This window comes from Dipodomys spectabilis, unplaced genomic scaffold (genome assembly GCF_019054845.1).
Source record: "Dipodomys spectabilis isolate Male_0828 unplaced genomic scaffold, ASM1905484v1 ptg000069l, whole genome shotgun sequence".
NCBI lineage: Eukaryota > Metazoa > Chordata > Mammalia > Rodentia > Heteromyidae > Dipodomys > Dipodomys spectabilis.
Window position 1 is genome coordinate 7,701,032 of NW_024870746.1, and position 19,623 is coordinate 7,720,654.

A 19,623-nucleotide genomic window follows, 5' to 3' on the forward strand; every position below is an offset into this window, starting at 1 on the left:
ATCAGCTGTCAGAACTAGAGGCACCAGGGATGGGTAGGATGTGGACTTTGGTGGGGGATCCTCTGCTAACACAGTTGCCTTCTGCCTGAGCTGGACCATCAACTGGATCAAGTACAGCTGGACTGTGGATTCTGAGCAGCCTTGCCCTAACGGCCACAGGTCAGAGCCCTTCCCGAGAGAATGTGGTGGGTGTGTGCTTGTAGCCTCTGGAGAACAGAGCTGGGCAGCGTACTTGCTGCAGAGGGCAAGTGCAGTGTGGACAGGTTTCCCAATGTGTAGCTGGGGCAGCGAGGGGGTTGAGGACTCCAAATGGAAAGTTCAAAGACGTGTGTTTGAATCCAGCTCTAAGTGGGTCTAGTTGTGTGATCTTGGGAAATTCCTTAAACGGAGAGAACTTTGTCCTTTTCTTCTCAGGAAAATGGGGTAACAATGCCATTTTCCTAAGGCCATTGTGAGGAGGAAATGGGGGTAATGTGTAGAAGATGCTGCTCTTGCTAGACATTGGTGGCTTGGGCCTATAATTCCAGCTACTCAAGAGGCTGAGATCTGAGGAATGTGGTTGGAAGCCAGCCCTAGAAGGAAAGTCTGTGAGACTCTTATCTCCAATTCACCACCAAAAAACAAAGAAAAAAAAAAAGGAAGTACAGTTGTGGCTCAAGTGCTAGAGAAAAATAGCTGAGGGCTTGTGTGCACACGCGCGTGTGCACGTGCACGCACACACACAGACAGACAGACAGACACACACTAGTGTGGTGTGTTGCTAGTGCTGGTCTGGCTCCACAGGGGCAGAAGCCATGATTATCATAAAGAATCTGTCCTCTGAGAACAGGGATTCCCATCTCCGTCTCTGTAGGAAGTGGGGAGCAGTAAGTCACAGGCAGCAGAGAGCCACATGAGTGCTTCAAGGAAGCTAAGGGCAGGACCCAGGACTGTAGGGTCACAGGGACTGTGCTGAGGGTATGTCAACTCTTACAAGGGTCATGCAAAAGGTGATGGAAGGGGTAAAGATGGCTGGCAATGCCTGTGTGTCCACACACTGAAGTAAGAAAGAAAACAGCAGCAGAAGAACTGGGTTGAGTTTCCTGGGAGGTATAATTATTTGCCTATCCCAGGCAAAACATTAAAAAAAATTATAGGGGGGGGGAGGGCATCCTGGCGTGGGATATTAAAATTTCCACTGTGAATGACAGAAACACCAAGTCACTTTAGAGTGTTTAGCTTGTCTTCCTAACAGATGGGATGGAGGGGACATGAACACAGCTTTCTGTACCCTGGAGGCCCGAGTCCCAGTGAAGAGATACAGCTGTCTCTGAGCTTGTGCAGGGAAGCTTCTTGAATGAGTGCTTTTGAGTCAGGTTGGCAGGGGGCCAGCCACCATGGGAAGCAAGTCCCCAGGACAGGGTACAGGATGTGGTGGAAAGTTGTGGAAGGAAGCATCTGTCCCTCCTTGGGCTGATCTAGATCAGATGCTACTCTTTTCTCCCAGATTCTCAAGTGTCCCCAACGGTGCCACCTCTTCATCCCTCCCACATTCACCCCCTACCCTGGGCTGGGACCCAGCTACTATGCCAGACACACCAGTGGAGGAGTCCCTCTTCCAGATCATCCATTGTTTTCACCACTATGCCGCTCGGGAAGGGGACATGGAGACGCTGTCCCTGGAGGAGTTGAAGGCCCTGCTCATGGACAATGTGCCCCGCTTCATGGAGAAATTGGTATGTAGGATCCAGGATCAAGGTAGAGGAGGGAGAGGGGACCTGGATATCCACATGGGGTTTGTTATAGTTGAAGGTCAGTGGCGAGGAGAATACTTAGGTAGGCGGAGCTGACTTCCACCAGAATCTCCAATTTGGAGGAGGGAAGAAAGGGAGGCAGTGTGGAGGGCAGGCTCTGCCACTTTTATTTCTCGTCCTTCCCTCTCCAGAGGCTCTCTGCTAATCCCTGAGATTTAGCCCTAATGTGGAAGCTGGTGATTATTCTGACGATCCCAGTCTACACCTCCCTTCTTCTCAGAGGCTCATTTCATCAGTGCCAATGCCACAAGCCTCGCACCACTTTCCCAACCCTTACAACTCTAGTTTTTTTCTGCCCCTTGGTCTGTAGGAGGCCATATGATGCTGTGGGGGTGGCCCTAGGCTGGGCTTGGATAAGAACTATAATCTCCTTTTCGACCTCTTGTCCTTGGAGTTTCTCAGTCGGATGGGCCCAGCTCTGGGCTGCCTGTTTGGAAACCCATCCACTGGGGCCTGGTTATCTTCTCTGTCATCAGGCTTAGCCTGTGATTATGGGGCTCCGTCAGGACTGGAAAACCTGGAAGAGTGTCCACCAGTGCTGCCTTCTGTTCTCTGTCCCATTCCACTGTCTCTGGGCTGTTATCTCTAGAGAATGTCAGGTTCCACCCATTCCAGGAAATGAGTCTCCTTGGATCATCCTGGAGTCCAATGTCCAGCATTGGGAAGGGGCAGAGTTGCAATCTCACCCTCCACTTACTAGAGTGTGCCTCTGAGGTCCAGAGAGGGAGAATTTGGGCAGAACCTTATTGTGTTGAATCCTGCTTCCAGGAAACCCTTTCCTTTCCAGGGGAAAACTCCATGGGGCTATTTCTAGCCTGCCAGGCTCTGCACTTAATTAAAGGGCTCACAATCCCATTTGGAGACAGGGCTCTTGATAATAGGGCCCTCAGGGACAGACACCTGGGCACAAGTGGCAGACCTGCCTGATGGAGCCTGGGCAAGTCTGGAGCCAGGCAGTGGAGACAGCTGGCTGGAGGCAGGAAGCCTCTGGCGATAGGTTTGCAGAACCAGTAGATGGTAGCGGGTGGTGAAGGGAGAGAGGCTGGGAACCTCCTTGCAGCAGATTCCAGATATATTGACTTCCAGAGTGCTCCGCTTGGGGTGAAGCATGCTCATGCCTACCAGCCAAACCTTGTGATAACCTGCTCCATCTGCCATACTCTGGGCCCTGCCCCACCTGTTTTGCCTCCATTTTTCCCATTTCCATGTTCTGCTTGGATCCTTGATTTTCTTCATGCCCCTGCTCCACCTCAGATACCTCCTTCTTCTCCACCATTCCCAGTCCTCAGCTCCACCTGCTAGGGACGTTCTGGACAGTTCCAGGATGTGTGGCTTTGTCCTTCCCATTATTCTGCACTCAGTGTGGTTGACACAGGCGAAGTGTCACAAATAATGTCTAGGCAGATGCTTCTGTAGGCCAATATATGCCCCTGCTTGATGCTGGCCCAGTAGTCACGCTGCGACTCAGGTGTGAGGGACACCTTGCCCTCGAGGAGTGCTCCGTGTAGGAAGGAAGGCAGTGACCTGTGGTCAGGAAGCCCACCTGGGTGTCCCTTCAGGGAGTTTATGGTGTAGCTGGGAAGCCAAACTCCCTGACCGTGCATCTGCAGATCCCAGCTGCTCAGTGCTGCTCAGGATCTGTGTACAGCCCGAGAATGGCACCATTTTTGTCCTCTGTGCACACACCCGTGCCTCATCAGTGTTTTTGCAGACTGTGGCATCGTCATCAAAGTCTAGGAGTGTTGAGTTGTTTCCCTGCAGGCCCATTGCAGGAGGGGCCTGCTCCATCATCCTGTGACCCTCCAGCCCAACCGGGGCTGAGGGGTGGGGGTGGAGTGGGGCTGGTGCTTGGACTGTGTGCCTCCATGGATGGTTGACCCTCTGCCATTCTTCAGGGCCGGAACGAGCCGTACTACATCTCTGAGTTGTTCCGGGCAGCAGACAAGAACAAGGACAACCAGATCTGCTTCGAGGAGTTCCTATACATCTTGGGCAAGCTGGTGAAGGACTACCACCTGCAGTACCACCGGCAGCTGTGTGCCCACTACTGTGCCCAGCACAACCTCTACTAGAGGGAGAGCAGCTGGCCTCCCCACCCCTCCCAGCTGCCCCAGGGAATATGTGGTCTAGCTATGGGCAGCGGAGCAGGAACACTACGGTGTGTGTGTGTGTGTGTGTGTGTGTGTGTGTGTGTATGCACATATACATGTATAAACAGTCTCATAAATGATTCTGCTCTCATTCAGCTCATGGTTCCTGATAACCCCTAATGGTCCAGGAAGATATGGTGAGATGGTTCATTCCATTTGGGAACGGAGGAAGAAACAGCCCTTGAACCCAAGGTGTCCTTGTCAGATGGAGGAAGCACAGCACTGCTTCCAGGGGGCTGTCTGAGGGGGTCGGGGAGACAGCCCCTGCCCTCTGCTTCAGTCTGTGAGGAGGCAGCTCTTTACTCAGTCAGGTGACCAAGAAAGGAAGCCAAGGCTCACAGTCATACTACTAGCTGCTCATTTGGCACAGGCAAGACTAGAGGGGAGCCCTGTAGACAAGGGCGCACTGCATGAACCCTAATCTTGAAGGTGTCCCTGTTTTAAAGGAGATCTTACACAAGGGGAGGAGGATGGGGAGGAGAGGTGCATTTCAAACAGAGGGAGCAGCAGTGGAGACTCAGCATGCATCCAGGAGCAGGGGAAATGCACCTGGAAGTTCTCTAAGGAGAGATCACATATGCTCAGTTTGATTGAGTGGATCTGGACTTTCCAGAGTCTGGGAGACCCTGAAAGTTGAGCATTGGGATTTTAACTTGATCTTGTTTAAACTTAGGAAGGCAGGAGCAGATGCCCAGCTCTGGGTCTTTCAGAAACCATCTGTAAGCTTGGAGGATGGATGAGAAGAGGGAGGTTGGGGATCCCCAGTAGGGGTTTCTGTGCAGCTGAGTAGAGCCAGTGAGGACCAGGTCAGTAGAGAATGGGTGGGGATGGAAGGGAGCAAGTAGACATGAGAGAAATGCAAACATCTCATACACGGGGACAAATTGAGGGAGGAGAGGAAGCCGGAGTGGGGTCCAGGTTTCAGGCACTAGTGACTGATTTGGTGTAGATGGCCTGGATATTACAGGTATCAGGGTGGGAAACAGTGAGCCAGGGAAGGCTGTGTGCTGGATTTTGTGTGTGCTGAGTCAGAGAGAGAAACAGGGCTAGGCTGACAACTCAACCTGGTGGAATGGTAGTCACCTGTCACCAGAAGAACAAGGAGCGGAACCTGAGAACTGTCAACCAGAGCAGGCTTCCTGGAAGAGGGCAGGGTTGGGTCTGTGTTTTGCTAATAAAACCTGATGATAGATATGGGTGTTGCTGCTGACTCTGACTTATTCATGCTTCAGTGGCTCAAGCCTTGCTGTGGTCCCTGATCCCTCCTAACTGAGACCCGTGCCTGTGTGTCAGTACTCTGGGTCACCTTCTCCCTGGGATCCTAGGAGTTGAAGGCGGAAATCCCCCAGAGGCTTTCCTTTGCCTTCAGGCACTGCCATAGCCTGTCTTTGGTGGGTGATCTTTTCTGAGGATGGGTCTGGGAGCTGGTGTCCTGAGTTTACTGAGGTAGAGACATTTAAAAAAAAAAAACATGATGAAGAGGGGAAGGGTCGGCGAATGCATTGCTCAGACTCAATGTATATATGTAAAAATTGAACTAGGAAAATTGAGGGGATGGGTGGGGTTGGGAGAGATGAGAGAGAATTATGAAAGGGTGCTATTGGTTAAGATGCATGTTGAAGTGAGACTCCTTTGAATAACTACTTAAAGATTTAAAAACCCCCACAAACCAAGAGCTCATTTCATTGCTCTTGGGTAGATTCTGCATCCCACTTCCCTTTCGGCCTTACCCCGGGTGCTCTGCTATGATTGTGCTGGGTTCCGGTACCTGGCCTACACCTGGCCCAGCACCAGCACTCCACCACCTTAGCAGGTGTTTGAAGAAGGAATACAAGAAGGTGAGGAGAGGGACTGGAATCTAGTGACCTGGACCTGACTTCCCTCCTGTGGGGCCCCTTGGTCACATCTTGGTTCTGTCATGGTGACAAGAGGCTGGATTACTCAGCCCACATTTCCTCCAGGCCAGGGAGAGTCCTTCCTGCACCTCGTTGGAGAGGTGCTGGGTTCTACCCAAGGATACAACAAGCCCAAGGCCCCTGTGACTTCCTCCAACCCCCTCCTGGGGAATTTCTCTACCAGTTCTGTCTGTCCTCATTTCCTTAGCATCAGGATGGGCTGGGCCAGATCTGTTGGGACACACATCTGAGGACTGAGACATGTTCCTCTCCCCGCAACTTGCCCCATATCCGTTGGTTGATTGCAAGCTCTGCCTTTCCCCAATATGTTTACCCAATTCTTGTTACCCACATCTGTGAAGTCAATTCTTCCTGGCTCCTGGCTCCTGGCTCTCTGTGGAGCCTCAAGGCTGTTTTCCTAAGGGGTGGGGGACACACTTGTGAATGGTGACAGTTCATGGTTTCATTGATCAGTCTATACAGGATTCTGGCAGGAAGCTACAACTAACTCATGACAGAAACTCACTCAAGATCCTGGGGAAGGACCTTGAGAAATGCCTGGGCCTCGATTTCCCCATTGGTCAAATAGAGATAATTGTGCCTAAATAATGTCCACTCCACAAGGTTGCCAGGAATATTAAATGAGGGCATCAATCTTTTCAAAGTAGGATTACAGCTTTGGGGTAAGGCATGTATGCCAGGTCATATAAAATGGTACCTAGAGCATCATAGGTATGAGCTAGGGTCAAACCTTGGTTGAAAACTTGTCATATTATCTGGCAGAAAGGCCACTGGCTTCCAACTTAGAGACTGAGTTACTGTTTGTCAAGGAAGTTAGATGGTTGATGGGTTTGTATTGTGCATTCTTCCAAAAAAATGACCTAAAGTGATTATATGTGAAAAGGAGAATCACCTCATTGGGTGAGGGAAAGGCCAACAGTTCAACTTTGTGCTTATTTATAATCTCCATAGCCACCAAGCACCCAATAGGTGCTAGATCCTGCGAGTGAAGTGAGTGTGGCTTCTCTTCTAGAGAGTCTCCAATCCCCAAAGAGAAGACAGACAATACGCAGGCAGATCATTGTACCAATGGGTCGGTGCTGTGAGGATAAGGTTTGGGTGGCACAGAGTAGATAGTAAGCTGGGTAGGTGGGGTAGGGCAATGAGGGTCAGCGGGTGGTGTCAGAGTTGGATGAGAAGGATGAGGAAATGTCAGTAGGATGTAGAGTGGCTCCAGCAGGCATAGGATGGAATTATGTCACATCGTACCATGTCATCTAAATCGTACAGAGATTAAATATCCTGTCTCTCCAAGGATTTCAGTTTCCTCTTGTGTGTAGTATATACATGACCCCTAAGGTTAAGCAGGTGTAGGTAAAGCACTGAGGAGATTTTCTGACATGTGGCGCATGCGTAGTGAATGTTAGCTGATCTGTATTAGCTGTATTATTAGCTACTCTTACTACAACTTTGGTTGCTCTTGTGGTGTGTGCCAGGCATTGTGCTGGGTCCTAGGAGGCAAAGATGCCTCCTGCAGAGAAAAAGTCTGGCCAGGAGGGTTCCCAGTCTAGCCCAAGAACCAGGCATAGATCAGCAGCACTCAAGGCTTTTGCTCATCTTACTTAGCCCACCCAGCACTCTACACATTTTAAATTAACTTCTTATGAAAATATAATGCACAGTAAGAAAATGGGCAATTTACAGATATTTTGATTTTTTTTTTTGTCAGTCATGGAGCTTGAACTCTGGGCCTGGGTGCTGTCCCTCAGCTCTTCAGCTCAAGGCTAGTGATCTACCACTTGAACCACTGCACCACTTCCGGTTTTCAGAGATCAGAGTCTCACAGACTTTCCTGCCCCGGCTGGCTTTGAACTGTGATCCTCAGATCTCAGTCTTCCGAGTAGCTAGGATTATAGGCATGAGCTACCAGTGCCTAGCTTTGATTCTTTTTTGAAAAAAACTATCTATTTATTTTGTCAGTCTTGGAGCTTGAGCTGAGGGCCTGGGTGCTGTCCCTGAGCCTTTTGCTCAAGGTTAGTGCTCTACCACTTTGAGCCATAATGCCACTTCTAGCTTTTGAGTAGTTATTGGAGATAAGAGTCTCATGAGGACTTTTCTGCTCGAGCTGGTTTCAAACCATGATCCTCAGATTTCAGTCTCCTGAGTAGCTAGGATTATAAGTGGGAGCCTCTGGCACCTAGCTTGCTTCTATTTTTAATCCTCATAAGATAGAATTTTTGTTTTAAAGAGGTCACCATTAAAAATTGAAAAAATTATGGATTTGTGGTCAAATACATATAATATTAAATACATATAGTATTAAATACATAAAACATTGTTTACATTTTTGCCATTTTAAGTGTACATTTCAGTAGTGTTAAAGTACATTTACATTGTTGGGCAACTGAGCTCTGGAACCCTGTTCATCTTGCAAAACACATTCCATACCCATCAAATGGCTGTCCATTTTCCTCTCCTTCCAGCCTCTGGCAGTGAGAATTCTACTTACTGTCCTATGAATTTAATTACACTCAGTAATGCATTTAAGTGGAACTATACAGCATTTGTCTTTTTAGATTAGCTTATTTCACTTAGCATGCTGTCTTCAAGGTTCGTCCATGCTGTAGCTACAGTCTTCCTTTGTAAAGGCTGAATGTTATTCTATTGCACGTGCACACCACAACTGATTAATCCACTCATTCATTGGTGGGCATGAGTTCTTTGTCCCCTTTGGTTATTGTTAACAAAGCTGACATGGACCTGTGTGTACAAACATCTTTTTGAGACCCTGCTTTGGACTCTGACTGTAGTCATCTACAAGTGGGATTACTGGATCAGGTGGTAACTCATTTTTTTTTTTTTTTTTATTTGCCTGGGCTTTAACTCAGGGTCTTGGTGGCTTGAACTCAGGGTTTGGGTGCTGTCCCTGAATTTCTTTGCACTCAAGGCCTGTGCTTTACCACTTGAGCTACAACACCATTTCTAGCTTTTTCTATGATAACACAATGTTTATCAAGGAACTACCATGCTGTTTTTGATAGAAGTTGTACCATTTTATATTCCCAGAAACAGTGTTCAATTCCTCTATGACTTTGTCAACCTTTTTTTTTCTTCTGTCAGTTATGGGAGCTGAACTCTGGGCCTGGTGCTGTCCCTCAGCTCTTCAGCTCAGGGCTAGCACCCTAACACTTGAGGCACAGAACCACTTCTAGCTTTTTTCTGCTTATGTGGTGCTGGGGAATCGAACCCAGGGCCTCATGCATGCAAGGCAAGCGCTCTACCACTGAGCCACCTTCCCAGGCCCTGTCAACCTTCGTCGACATTCAATTCCTCTATGACTTTGTCAACCTTTGTTGTTTTCTGCTTTAAAACAAAGTAGTATTCAACTGAACACAGGTGATGATTTGCCTTTCCCGAATGACTAGCGATGTTAAGCATTGTTTATGTGACTATTAGTCATTTGTATATATTCTTTGGTGATATATCTGTTTAAATCCTTTGCCCATTCTTTTATTGGGTTGTTTTGTTGTTAAGGAGTTGCTGAAGCTCTTTAACATTCTGGATATTAACTCTTTGTCAGAAACACAATTTAGAAATGTTTTCACCCATCCCATGGGTTCAAAGAGTATTCTAATGTTAATATCTACTTAATAATTGACATAACTAATGTACTGAGAGGGTAGGTCACTAGTTCAAGGTCACAAGGCTAAAAAGCAAATAGTATAATGGAGCCCACATGGCCCTGGAAACCTGAAGGAGACAGGCTAATTCCATTTACTACCACAAGGAGGAGATGATGGCCCAGCTTTGGTGAAACACAGGGTCAATATTAGTTGACTTGATGCAGGAAGGAAGTCATGCTCTCGTTAGATCACCTTCTGAAGCCTGATTCTCTAGGATTCAGTGCAACGATGACACATCTGCCACGGGAAACTTGAGGGTAAATCCCTTCACCGTTCTAGACCCGAGTTTCCTCATCTGCAGACCAGGCAAGTTCTGTATCCTGACTTCCTAACAGGCATTTTCTGAGGCTCTGAGATAACATGAATATGAAATGTATTGTGCTATGAGAAAAATCGTACCACAGATCTTCAGCCATGGAAGTGTTGATCGGAGTGGGCATTTTGTTAGTGGTGGTAGATAGGAATGGGGTATTTGCTTCTGAAATCTTGGGAAAGTGGTCACTTCCTCTTCTCTGATTGGGAGTGAAGATGTCTAGCTTCTCCCAAGAACCTGCCTTCTCACCACACCAGGGCTGGGTTCTTCAGCCCAGGATCTTGGGGTCTGGCATATAACAATAATCATCCCAGAGAGGGTTGAAAGTTCCCTGCTGTGTTCCTGCATTGGCTTGGTACCTTGTGCACTGCAGAGGGACTTCAAATAGCCCAGGACACCCCCCAGCTTGCACAGTGGAATGAATGGTCATGGTGAGTGTGGATAGCAGGGTAGGAACTGGTCCAGTCTTTGACGATACACATCCCCATGAAGACTCCAGGAAGCCCCCCAAACAACTCCCACAGCAAGATTCCAGCTTTCATTACCAAAAGCCAGCAGCTGAGCCCTGTTTTCTTTAGCCTTTTTGAAGTCTTTAGATCTGGTTGAGTAGCAGATGAAAGCTTCTGGGGGAATGCTTTTCTATGCACATACTCAAAATGCTACATTCAGCTTCAGTTTTGGAGAGTGCACTTACGGGTACCCAAAGGCACCCAAGTAGCATCAGAAACACCAGAGAGGGCTCAGATGTGGGGGTCTGGGAGAAGAAAGGGACAGGCTTCTAGAGTAAAGGAGTATGTGCTACAGTCCCCTCCTATCTCTTCTGCCAGGTGGTGCCCAGCAAATGCCTTCTGCCTTACTCTTCCCTACCTTCCTGGCCCTCAGAGATGTTCAATCTACATAATAATTGGCACATCCACCTGGTTGGGAAACCAGGGATGTTGCAACTCTGCAAGGGATTGCTGCTGCAGAATGGCCCGAGGCCAAGCCTTCCGCTATAAAAGGGAGCTGATGCTCAGCCCTGTACCTCCGTTGTCAACTCTTGTTTCAGGGACACTTGGTAAGTGAGACTGTCCAAGTCTGCCCTCTGCTTTAGACTTCTCTTAGGGGGAGAGTTGGGAAAGTGGACTAATCTTCTAGAGAAGAGAGAACATTCAGGGTAGTTTGCTGTCAAGATCCTGGGGCTCAGAGAGGATTAGAGTGAGACAGGGAAGAGGAAGGAATGTTCCTCTAGCACTGTGCAGTGGATGAGGGCATGTTCCTTCCATAAGTGTGTGTGTGTGTGTCTGTATTGAGCCCTCTCCCATGCCTATATCCATATTATCCCACTCCTTCCCACCAGAGCCACAGACACCTGTTGGTTTAGCTATTTGGATGGTGTAGGCCAGGCCAAAGACACTACTAGAGTTCCAATGGTATCTCTTTAGTTTCACTCTCTACCACCCCCATGTCAGGATTCCCGTGTGGCTCTTCTTTTCAGGTGGACACATCACTGAGCACCATGCCGTCTGACTTGGAGTGTGCTTTGGACGGGATAATTGATGTCTATCACAAGTACTCCCTGACACAAGGGAATTATCACTCCCTCTACAAGGATGACCTGAAGAAGTTGCTAGTGGCAGAGGTTCCTAACTTGTTGAAGGTGAGGAGGGGCTGGCTGTGTTTGGGGTTCTCTGCCTGGTTCCAATCATGCCAGTGTCTCTGAGCCACTGTAGATAGACATGCCTCAGTTTTCTCCAAGATCTTTTACCCTTTGACTTTCCCCCCCCTCAATCTTCACAGAACAAGGATGCAGACACCTGGTTCAAAGTTTTGGATGTCAATTTAGATGGGGCAATCAACTTCCAGGAGTTCCTCATATTTGTGATAAAGATGGGTGTGTTAGCCCATGAAGACAGCCACAAGAACTAGCAGAACTGTGCAGGCTTGGAGAGCGGCACATGGGCATGTTCTTATAGAATAATAAAGTCATTCATACCTCAGGACTCTGAATCTCTTGCTTTTCTTTTTTGGAATAAGGCTCCAGGGGGTGAAGGAAGGGTTGGAAAAACTCAGAGGTTGGGGCTGGGAAGGTGGCTCAGTGGTAGAGCGCTTGCCTTGCATGCCTGAGGCCCTGGGTTCGATTCCTCAGCACCACATAAGCAAAAAAAGAAAAAAGCCAGAAGTGGTGCTGTAGCTCAAGTGGTAGAGCGCTAGCCTTGAGCTGAAAAGCTGAGGGACAGCGCCCAGGCCCAGAGTTCAGGCCCCACGACCAGACCGCCCCCCAAAAAAAAGAAAACTCAGAGGTTGAAGAAAATTGTCGTGTGCTCACCTTCATCGCACTTTGGGTGTCTGTGCTTGTAAACATCATCTTGTGTCTTCATTGCATGCTCCCTAGGCTTTTCAATCTCTTCCAGCCCAGACTTAGAAAAAAGTCTGCAACACCAGAGCTGTTTTGCAAGTGGTTCTTAAATGAATGATTTGGGAACAGAGTGATGTTAAAGCACTGAGCTAAATTTGAATTTCCAGCTAAATAAATTAGACTGGGCTCTTGGGATATTAGGGAAGTAGCTATGTAGATGTGTATGTGTGTGTGTGTGTGTGTGTGTGTGTGTGTGTGTGTGTGTGTGTTGTGAGAGAGAAAGAGAGGCTGATGTACTACTATCTGTAGAATCTCATTTTAAATAACACTAGAAAAGCCCTCCCCTTCTTTCTGCAGTTCAACCATAAGAATTTCAGAAGCTTTCCTTCCCTATCTATTCCCACCCCACCAATAATACCAACCCAATTAAATGGTATCTGAAAGGGTGGATGGGTCAACATGTCAATAATGTTCACATCAAAGGATAATTCCCCCAAATGCTCCTCTAATTTCTGATGATCTATGAATTAACTAAACTAACTTCCCAATCATTGCAACCACGGAGCTATCCAAAGGCTTGGTAAAATGAGATGGCCAGAGACGAACGGGCACTTTTCACCAGCGATTAACCGCCTAAAAGGAAGTTTTAAACTGTGGCTTGAGAAACTGCCATCCTCACGTAGGTGCTGTGGCAGTGGTGTCAGCGATGGGGTGGGGGTAGGGAGCTGTCATCAGAATAACTAAACCAGAGTCCTTGACTCGGCCAGTCCATACCTCTGTGAAATGAAATTGCCATTGATTCCACAACCATTATCAATCAATATTTTGAGTGTAGGCACAGAACATTCTTCTCTGGCTTCCACTAGATGCTTAAAAACAACAACAACAAAATCCTCAACAAGGTTAAAAACATTGTTCCCAGCTGTTGGCTTCTGGAGTATTGCTGTGGACATTATGTTTTTGGGGCTGGTTAGAATATTTGTGGGGCTGTGTGTTGCCCAAAGGCTGGACTAGTTCCTGCTCTGTTCCCAAAGCTCCTTCATGATCTATTCTGTTCTGCAAGCTGGGGGTGTCCTGTGCTCAGGGAGACCAAAGGCTGGCTTGAAATCCCTGTGCATCACACAAGGCACCAAGCCACTGCACAAACACTGCACAAACCTTCAACCCGCTCTGGGATGATTATTATTGTATATTGGACCCCAGGATCCTGGGCTGAAGAGAAGAAACTCAACTCTGGGCTGATGAGGAGAGTTGTTTGGAAAAGCAAGACATACCAGGTGGCCATTGCACCAGGGTTATACCAGTAGTAACCTCTGCCTCAACAAAATCCTTCTTGGGTTAATTGGCTTCCAACAAGATGACTCACTTCAGATTACTAGACTTTTTGTTTGTAGTAGATTTAAATACATTAAAACACGAATGAACAGGAAAAGGAAGAGCTTAATCTCTTACGGTCCAATGTTTTTAATTACCTGCCAGCTTTATTATCAACAACAGATCAGTGAAAATGGTTGGCAGAAAGCCTGCTGAAAGGTACAAGTGGGAAATAAAGTGGAATGGGAATCTAGTTCTGGCATACAGACATGGGCCCCTGCTAGGGTAAATGGGAAGCTCAGGGAGTGAATTGCTTCTTTCTCAGTGTTGCTAAAGGCTATCCTTCTCCATTTCTCAAAGCTAGCTCTGCCCCAAGTCAGGACCATGAAACACACTCTACCATGCAGAAATAAGGCCTAGTCACTTCCGAGAGGAACCATAGTCATCTTGCCACAATTTTCTCCAACACATAGTCTGAAGGTGAGTAGCAGGCACCAAAATGATCCAGAGGGAAAAAAGACAGGAAGGTTCTAGGTTCATCTATCTACATCTCACCTTCATTCAACAGAGTATAAAGTGTAGACAACTTAACTCAGTAATATACCAGAGAAGCAACCACCTTGATTCTACATCTCAGTTACCTAAGAGGGATGGTAGTGATGATTATGATGATGATGATGATGGCAATGATGGTGATGTTCATGATGGTGTGTGTGTGTGTGTGTGTGTGTGTGTGTGTGTGTGTACGCATGCATGCATGCTGAGGTTAAGGACAACATATCCTAGTATCTTTGATTGCGCTTGAAAGTAGACTTTAGATTTGCTAGTAACACATTGTTTGGGGGAAAGATTTACTGTTATTACTGTTATCGATAACATTTACCTTTATCTGAAAGCTCAGCAAGTCTGCTTTCTCAGTGCTCATAAGAGAGGCCATCAGGCAGGTGGTGTTTGGAGCCCTGTTAAGTTCAACCATAAGTACTGGAGCACTGGTTGTGAAGGGCAGGATTAGTGCTGAGCTACCAAGAGTTGGTTCCAGAGCTCATGGTTGGGCAGAGGAGGAGGCCCAGGTAGAGCTAGTGGAGAAGGTAAGGAGGGAAGTTCCCCAGAGCTCTGTGGGGGAGCAGATTTGGAGATCATCATTTACAAACAACATTTCATGCATTACAGGAACCTCCAAGCACAGTCAGTCCGGGTTTGTGGCTCAGCGTAAGGTGATTTGGTTTCCGATTTCCCCAGCTGCAAAAGAAAAAAAAACAAGGCATTGGGAAGTTGAGAAAGAAACAGCTTGGGCAGGAACTCTCCTGCAACATTTGAGCCCACAAAAGAGATCTTGCTTCACCCACTGAGGCAGATCCAGCCACTGAGATTTCCTTATAAGGATGACCTTGTCTGAAATTTTGCTTTTGCATTTTCTTCACCCAAGGGTCCTGGCTTTCTTGTGACAATTGTCTAAAATGGCATGGGGAAAATCTGGAATTGGACAACTGTTCTTTAGCAACTGAGTAAAAGAGCTACTTCCAATGGGAAGGACATTTTCTACTTGGGGAACCAAATCCTTTTGGTTGGGTCCAGATTCCATTCGATCTAAATTCATATGAGCAGAAGAGGGGAGGGAGTTATACCCATGCTTACTGGGCTCTAGCTGTGTGTCAGTGTGAAAGGAAAATAATTTCAAACTTGGAAAAAGACAAAATGTTTCTGATCTCACTCTACTGTCTGAAGTAGGTCTTGCTTCTTCCTTGTCATTCTCTGATATTTAAGAAAAGTAAGTGGCAAAGTACATTTAACTAACAGCTCACAACAGGTAAAGAAGAGAAACTTTAGATCTGCTGGACAGGGTCATATGGTTTTATAGTTTAGCTGAGATGTTAAACCCAAACTGCCATGGTTTTTGCATCTTGTTAAATATTAAAAGGGTCAAAGTTAAAAAATTGTATTTTTGCTTAAGTATTTCTTTCTGGAAGTCTTTATATATTATTGAATATTCTTCCAATTAGGTTTCTGTCTGTCTATCTATCTATCTATTCATCTATCATCTATTTTGGCAGTGATACTGCTTTATTTTCTGCTATGGTGGCTGCTGGTGACCCATTGGAACCCTGAAAGAGTTACAGCTCTTTTGATGGAATCTTGGCAACTCCTGCCTGGATGGTGCTCTGAAGCTGGCTGCCTTGTGTTGCCTGCTGTTCTTGACTCACAGGGTCTTTGTTTTCAGGAATTAAGGGAATGAAATCCATGGACAATGAAGGGTAAGCATGGAAGTATGGAGTTATTCAAGTAAGAAGAAGAAAAAAAAGAACTCTTGATGAGCAAGGGTGGTCCTGGGAGGGAGTTGCTACACAATGGGCTATGTCTAGAAATTTTTATCTGTATAGCTTCAGGCATTGATAAACTTCTATGATAATTAGATGCTTGGAAGAACCAATGAACGTTGCTCATTGATCTTGTCTATGATATTTTGATTGGTTGTGAGCTTTTTTTTTTTTTTAGCTTAGTTACCATCAGTTTATTATAAAAGGGAGATATGGAAATTATTTACATGATGAAAGATCTCAGAACTTCCATGGAATGGGCAGCTTCACAGGATGCCATTTTAGTGATGTATTTACTCTACATACTTCCCAAGAATGTCACCATCTCTAAATAATAAATAATCCTTGTCATCTAGAACTACTTTGGTGCCTCCATATTCTGGGAGAAGAACTTTATCACCCCCTTTCACACTAACTGGCTGAATCTCTCCACCCTTTCCTTTAGAGCCCGATCCCACAGCCACTACTGTGGCTTGCAATACTTTTCCTTGAGACTTTTCTGGAAGCATAATGCCTCCTTTGGTTACAGTTTCAGCTGTACTCCTTTCGACCAACACTCGGTCAAACAGAGGAATGAACTTCCTAAATGCTTGTCTGGCCATGACTCTTCGTGGAGTCTGCTCTCACGCCGACGCTGCAAGGAGACATCCCTGGTTGTGAGCTGTTAGCCATTGCAGTTTGAAATTTACCTGTGGTTTCCACTCAAGTCTGTCCTACCTTCCCTTTTCCTGCATCTCTGGAACAAAGTGAAGGTTGAATTTTTTGGAATGTACTTTGCCTTGTACCTAGAGATGTCTTTTTCCAGGTCTATTGCCCTAACTGTGCCCAACTGTGCCTGGCTGTCTGACTAACCTACATATTCAGTGGTAATGGGATTTGAACTCAGACCTTACACATGTCAGGCAGGCTCTTGAGTCATATAACTTCAACACTTTTTGCTTTTGTTATTCCTCAAATTGAGTCTCCATTTTTTACCTTGATTGGCCTGGAAAGAGTCTCTTGATCTCCCAAGTAACTAGTCCCATTGTGCCTTGTTCCAACTATCTTTTTTAAGGAAAAAAGATAAAAAAAGATATGTCTACTATGTGTGTTAATAATTTTGCTTTTTTAGTATGAGACACAGTGGTAATTTACCTCATTACTGTCTTGTAACAACCATATAAGAGAGGTAATCACTATTACTATTTCATATATGAGAAAATTTAGAGGGGTAAAGAAATGATGGTGTTTACCAGTCTGGGAAGTGGCAAAGCTAAGATTAGATTCCTCTCTACCATAGGTCAGAGAGTCTACTTCAGACCGGAGATGCTCTTTTGAAGCTATTTTTCCATCCAGCCTTCCCTTTGTATGCTTCTCTAACTCTTTCTCTTTAACCCCCTGCAGGGTCTTTGCAGTCCACAGTGACAGGTCATGAAAGGAGGTGCCTGATGGACTTTGTTCTTGTTCCTGCTCACGCTGCAGGGCCTGAGGTATTAGCAAGTCTTTCCTGGTATGAGCAACCTTCCTGACAAGGCTGCCCTTCTCACACATTGAATGAGAAGACTGGTATTTCAGCTTCTCTAAACTCTTAGGGTATTCCCCAGTAACAATTCCTTCTTCCTCTTAGAGTGGAGGAAACTTCCTTCTAGTCTTAGAAGCTCTGAAGTTTCCATTAGCCAACGCCCATTTGATTGGAGAGAGAAGGTAATCTGGAACATAGATGTAAAATCAGACAGATTTTAGGCATCGCCCATGGCACAGGAATGCATGTACATTGTGCACATTTGCCCTGCTACCTATCTCATGGCCAAACCAGACAGGCTTTGCACAATTGAACTAGAGACCCTAATAATGACCACTCTCTGACCAGGGGATGTGTGCTCCCTTGACTTATATATTCTTTTATTTTTGCCAGTCCTGGGGGTTGAACTTAGGGCCTGGGCACTGTCCCTGAGCTTCTTTTGCTCAAGACAAACACTCTGCTACTTGAGCACCACTTCTGACCTTTTCTGTTTATGAATTGAACCCAGGGCTTCATGCATGCTACACAAGCACGCTACCACTAAAACACATTCTCAGCCCAAGCTTATATAGTCTTTGTAGTGTGCTTGTCACCTTCAGATGGAGCATCTTCCTGGGAATTTTGGGTCCTCAGGGTTGTGTGCAAAATAGCAGTTTGAACTGGGAAAACTTACACCGTGATATCAGAGGATTTCCTGAGGTAGCTTTTAAGGAATTCAAATCATTCTGCTGTGTTCTCAAACTGGCACAAGCACACAGTTCATGGAAAAATGGTATCCAACCTGTTGTTGACTTTGGCAGTGACAGCTAATCTTACTAGTCAAGCTATTGAGGACCAACAAGACTCCCTGAACTCACTGAGCAAAGGGGGCCAGACATGTATGTGGACTATCAATTGGGATCAAAGAGTGACAGTTGGGACACACTCCATGCATGTGAATAAACTGACAGCATAGATCAAAGCAGAGAGAGCTGGGTAAGGGGTGGATGTGGGCACAGGAGAGCAAGACATGATGTCCTGGTTGCTGGCCTTCTGTATGATTACCTATTCTTGGGGCTCAGGAACTTGGGAAATGGGTACTTCACATACCTGGATGTACCTGAGAGGGAACTGGTGTACTCAAATGAGCACAGATATGGACAAAAGCCTGGGTTGTCTCCTACTGACTTGTTGGTATGACTGTTTGATAAAGGGACACTGAAAACACAAATGTCTCAGGATGAATGGTACAGATTGAAAAATGAAGTTCCCAGGAGGCCAGTGGCTCTATCCTCCTATCAAAATGAAAGGTAAAAAGAGGAGACCCAGACTTTTCTTGGACTCATGGTATCTGGGACCTACATATGACAATCTGTAGGTCCCATTAGGAGAAGCATTAAACCTATGCCATTGGGAGGTGGGAGTGAATTCTGACCCATGGTAGTAACAGGTGCAACAGGGCATTTTTGGATGCTGGCCTGTGGTTCTCGCTGCTGAATGCATTACAGGTGTTGACACCTTGGCTGCACAGAACATCCCTGCTGCCTGAGGGGCTGAGCTGCTCACAGCTAAGAATTGGAGCCACAGCAGTAGGGCATATGCACTCTTGCCTGCCACATGCCTAAGCTATCCCAGCCACATCTGGTTATTCAAACAAGAGAAGTGGAGAGCAGGACACTACTTTGATAATTCAGGACTTGGTGCAGACATGAATGTTATAAAAAACCCTGTTCTCAAGGTAACAGGCATCTGAGACACAGAGATGGTCACAAGCTGAATACCATGGCTCTTCCCTCGGTGTCTGTGGTGAAAGACATTGTCATTATTGCCAAGCAGTGGCAACCCATTTTGGAGATTATTGTACTATTGTCTTGGTGAATGCCTTTTTCTCAATCCCTTTGAGGGTTGAGGATAGGGAGGGTTTGCATTCATTGTAGATCTTTCCATGGTATGGCTTCACTGGGCACCTGTGAGGAACACCTCAACTCCCACATATAGTATACTATCAGAAGGTTGAGTTTGGCTTTCAATGAATCCAAGTCTGCCAGGTGCTGGTGGCTCATGCCTATAATTTTAGCTACTCAGGAGGCTAAGATCTGGAGATTGAGATTTGAAGCCAGCTTGGGAAGACAAATCCAAGAGATGCTTATTTCCGATTAACTAGCCAGAAATGGAGGTATACCTCAAGTGGTAGAGCACCAGCCTTGAGTGAAACAGGCAAGTGTGTGTGTGAGAGCCTGAGTTCAAGTCCCAGTAACTGTACAACCCTATCTCTGAACAACAATAACACAAGCCCAAGTCTCCATGACAAGATTTGGTCATCCACAACATGCAAGTGGAGC

General features: G+C 46.4%; 3 protein-coding genes across 3 annotated transcripts; 2 read left to right on the forward strand and 1 right to left on the reverse strand.

Annotated features, from left to right (window-relative positions):
• The first annotated feature begins 1,565 nt into the window (after positions 1–1,565).
• Positions 1,566–3,911, forward strand: LOC122109477 (protein S100-A15A). The gene is made up of 2 exons (XM_042681907.1): positions 1,566–1,715; positions 3,689–3,911. The coding sequence occupies exons 1-2, from the start codon at positions 1,566–1,568 to the stop codon at positions 3,863–3,865; spliced, it is 327 nt and encodes a 108-aa protein (XP_042537841.1). The 3' UTR covers positions 3,866–3,911.
• Positions 3,912–10,793: 6,882 nt separating this feature from the next.
• Positions 10,794–11,813, forward strand: S100a8 (S100 calcium binding protein A8). Its single transcript, XM_042681908.1, has 3 exons — positions 10,794–10,891; positions 11,312–11,473; positions 11,614–11,813. The coding sequence occupies exons 2-3, from the start codon at positions 11,333–11,335 to the stop codon at positions 11,740–11,742; spliced, it is 270 nt and encodes an 89-aa protein (XP_042537842.1). The 5' UTR covers positions 10,794–10,891; positions 11,312–11,332; the 3' UTR covers positions 11,743–11,813.
• A 4,160-nt stretch (positions 11,814–15,973) lies between these two features.
• Positions 15,974–16,403, reverse strand: LOC122109597 (10 kDa heat shock protein, mitochondrial-like). The gene has a single exon (XM_042682080.1). It carries the CDS (start codon positions 16,401–16,403, stop codon positions 16,095–16,097), a length of 309 nt encoding a protein of 102 aa, XP_042538014.1. The 3' UTR covers positions 15,974–16,094.
• Between the last annotated feature and the right edge of the window lie 3,220 nt (positions 16,404–19,623).

Bases quoted from the DNA above. Each gene is read 5' to 3' on its own strand.
- LOC122109477 (XM_042681907.1), top strand. From the start codon at position 1,566: ATGCCAGACACACCAGTGGAGGAGTCCCTCTTCCAGATCATCCATTGT. The intron at 1,716-3,688 runs GTATGTAGGATC...GCCATTCTTCAG, and splicing joins CCCGCTTCATGGAGAAATTG to GGCCGGAACGAGCCGTACTA.
- S100a8 (XM_042681908.1), top strand. From the start codon at position 11,333: ATGCCGTCTGACTTGGAGTGTGCTTTGGACGGGATAATTGATGTCTAT. The intron at 11,474-11,613 runs GTGAGGAGGGGC...CAATCTTCACAG, and splicing joins AGGTTCCTAACTTGTTGAAG to AACAAGGATGCAGACACCTG.
- LOC122109597 (XM_042682080.1), bottom strand. From the start codon at position 16,403: ATGGCCAGACAAGCATTTAGGAAGTTCATTCCTCTGTTTGACCGAGTG.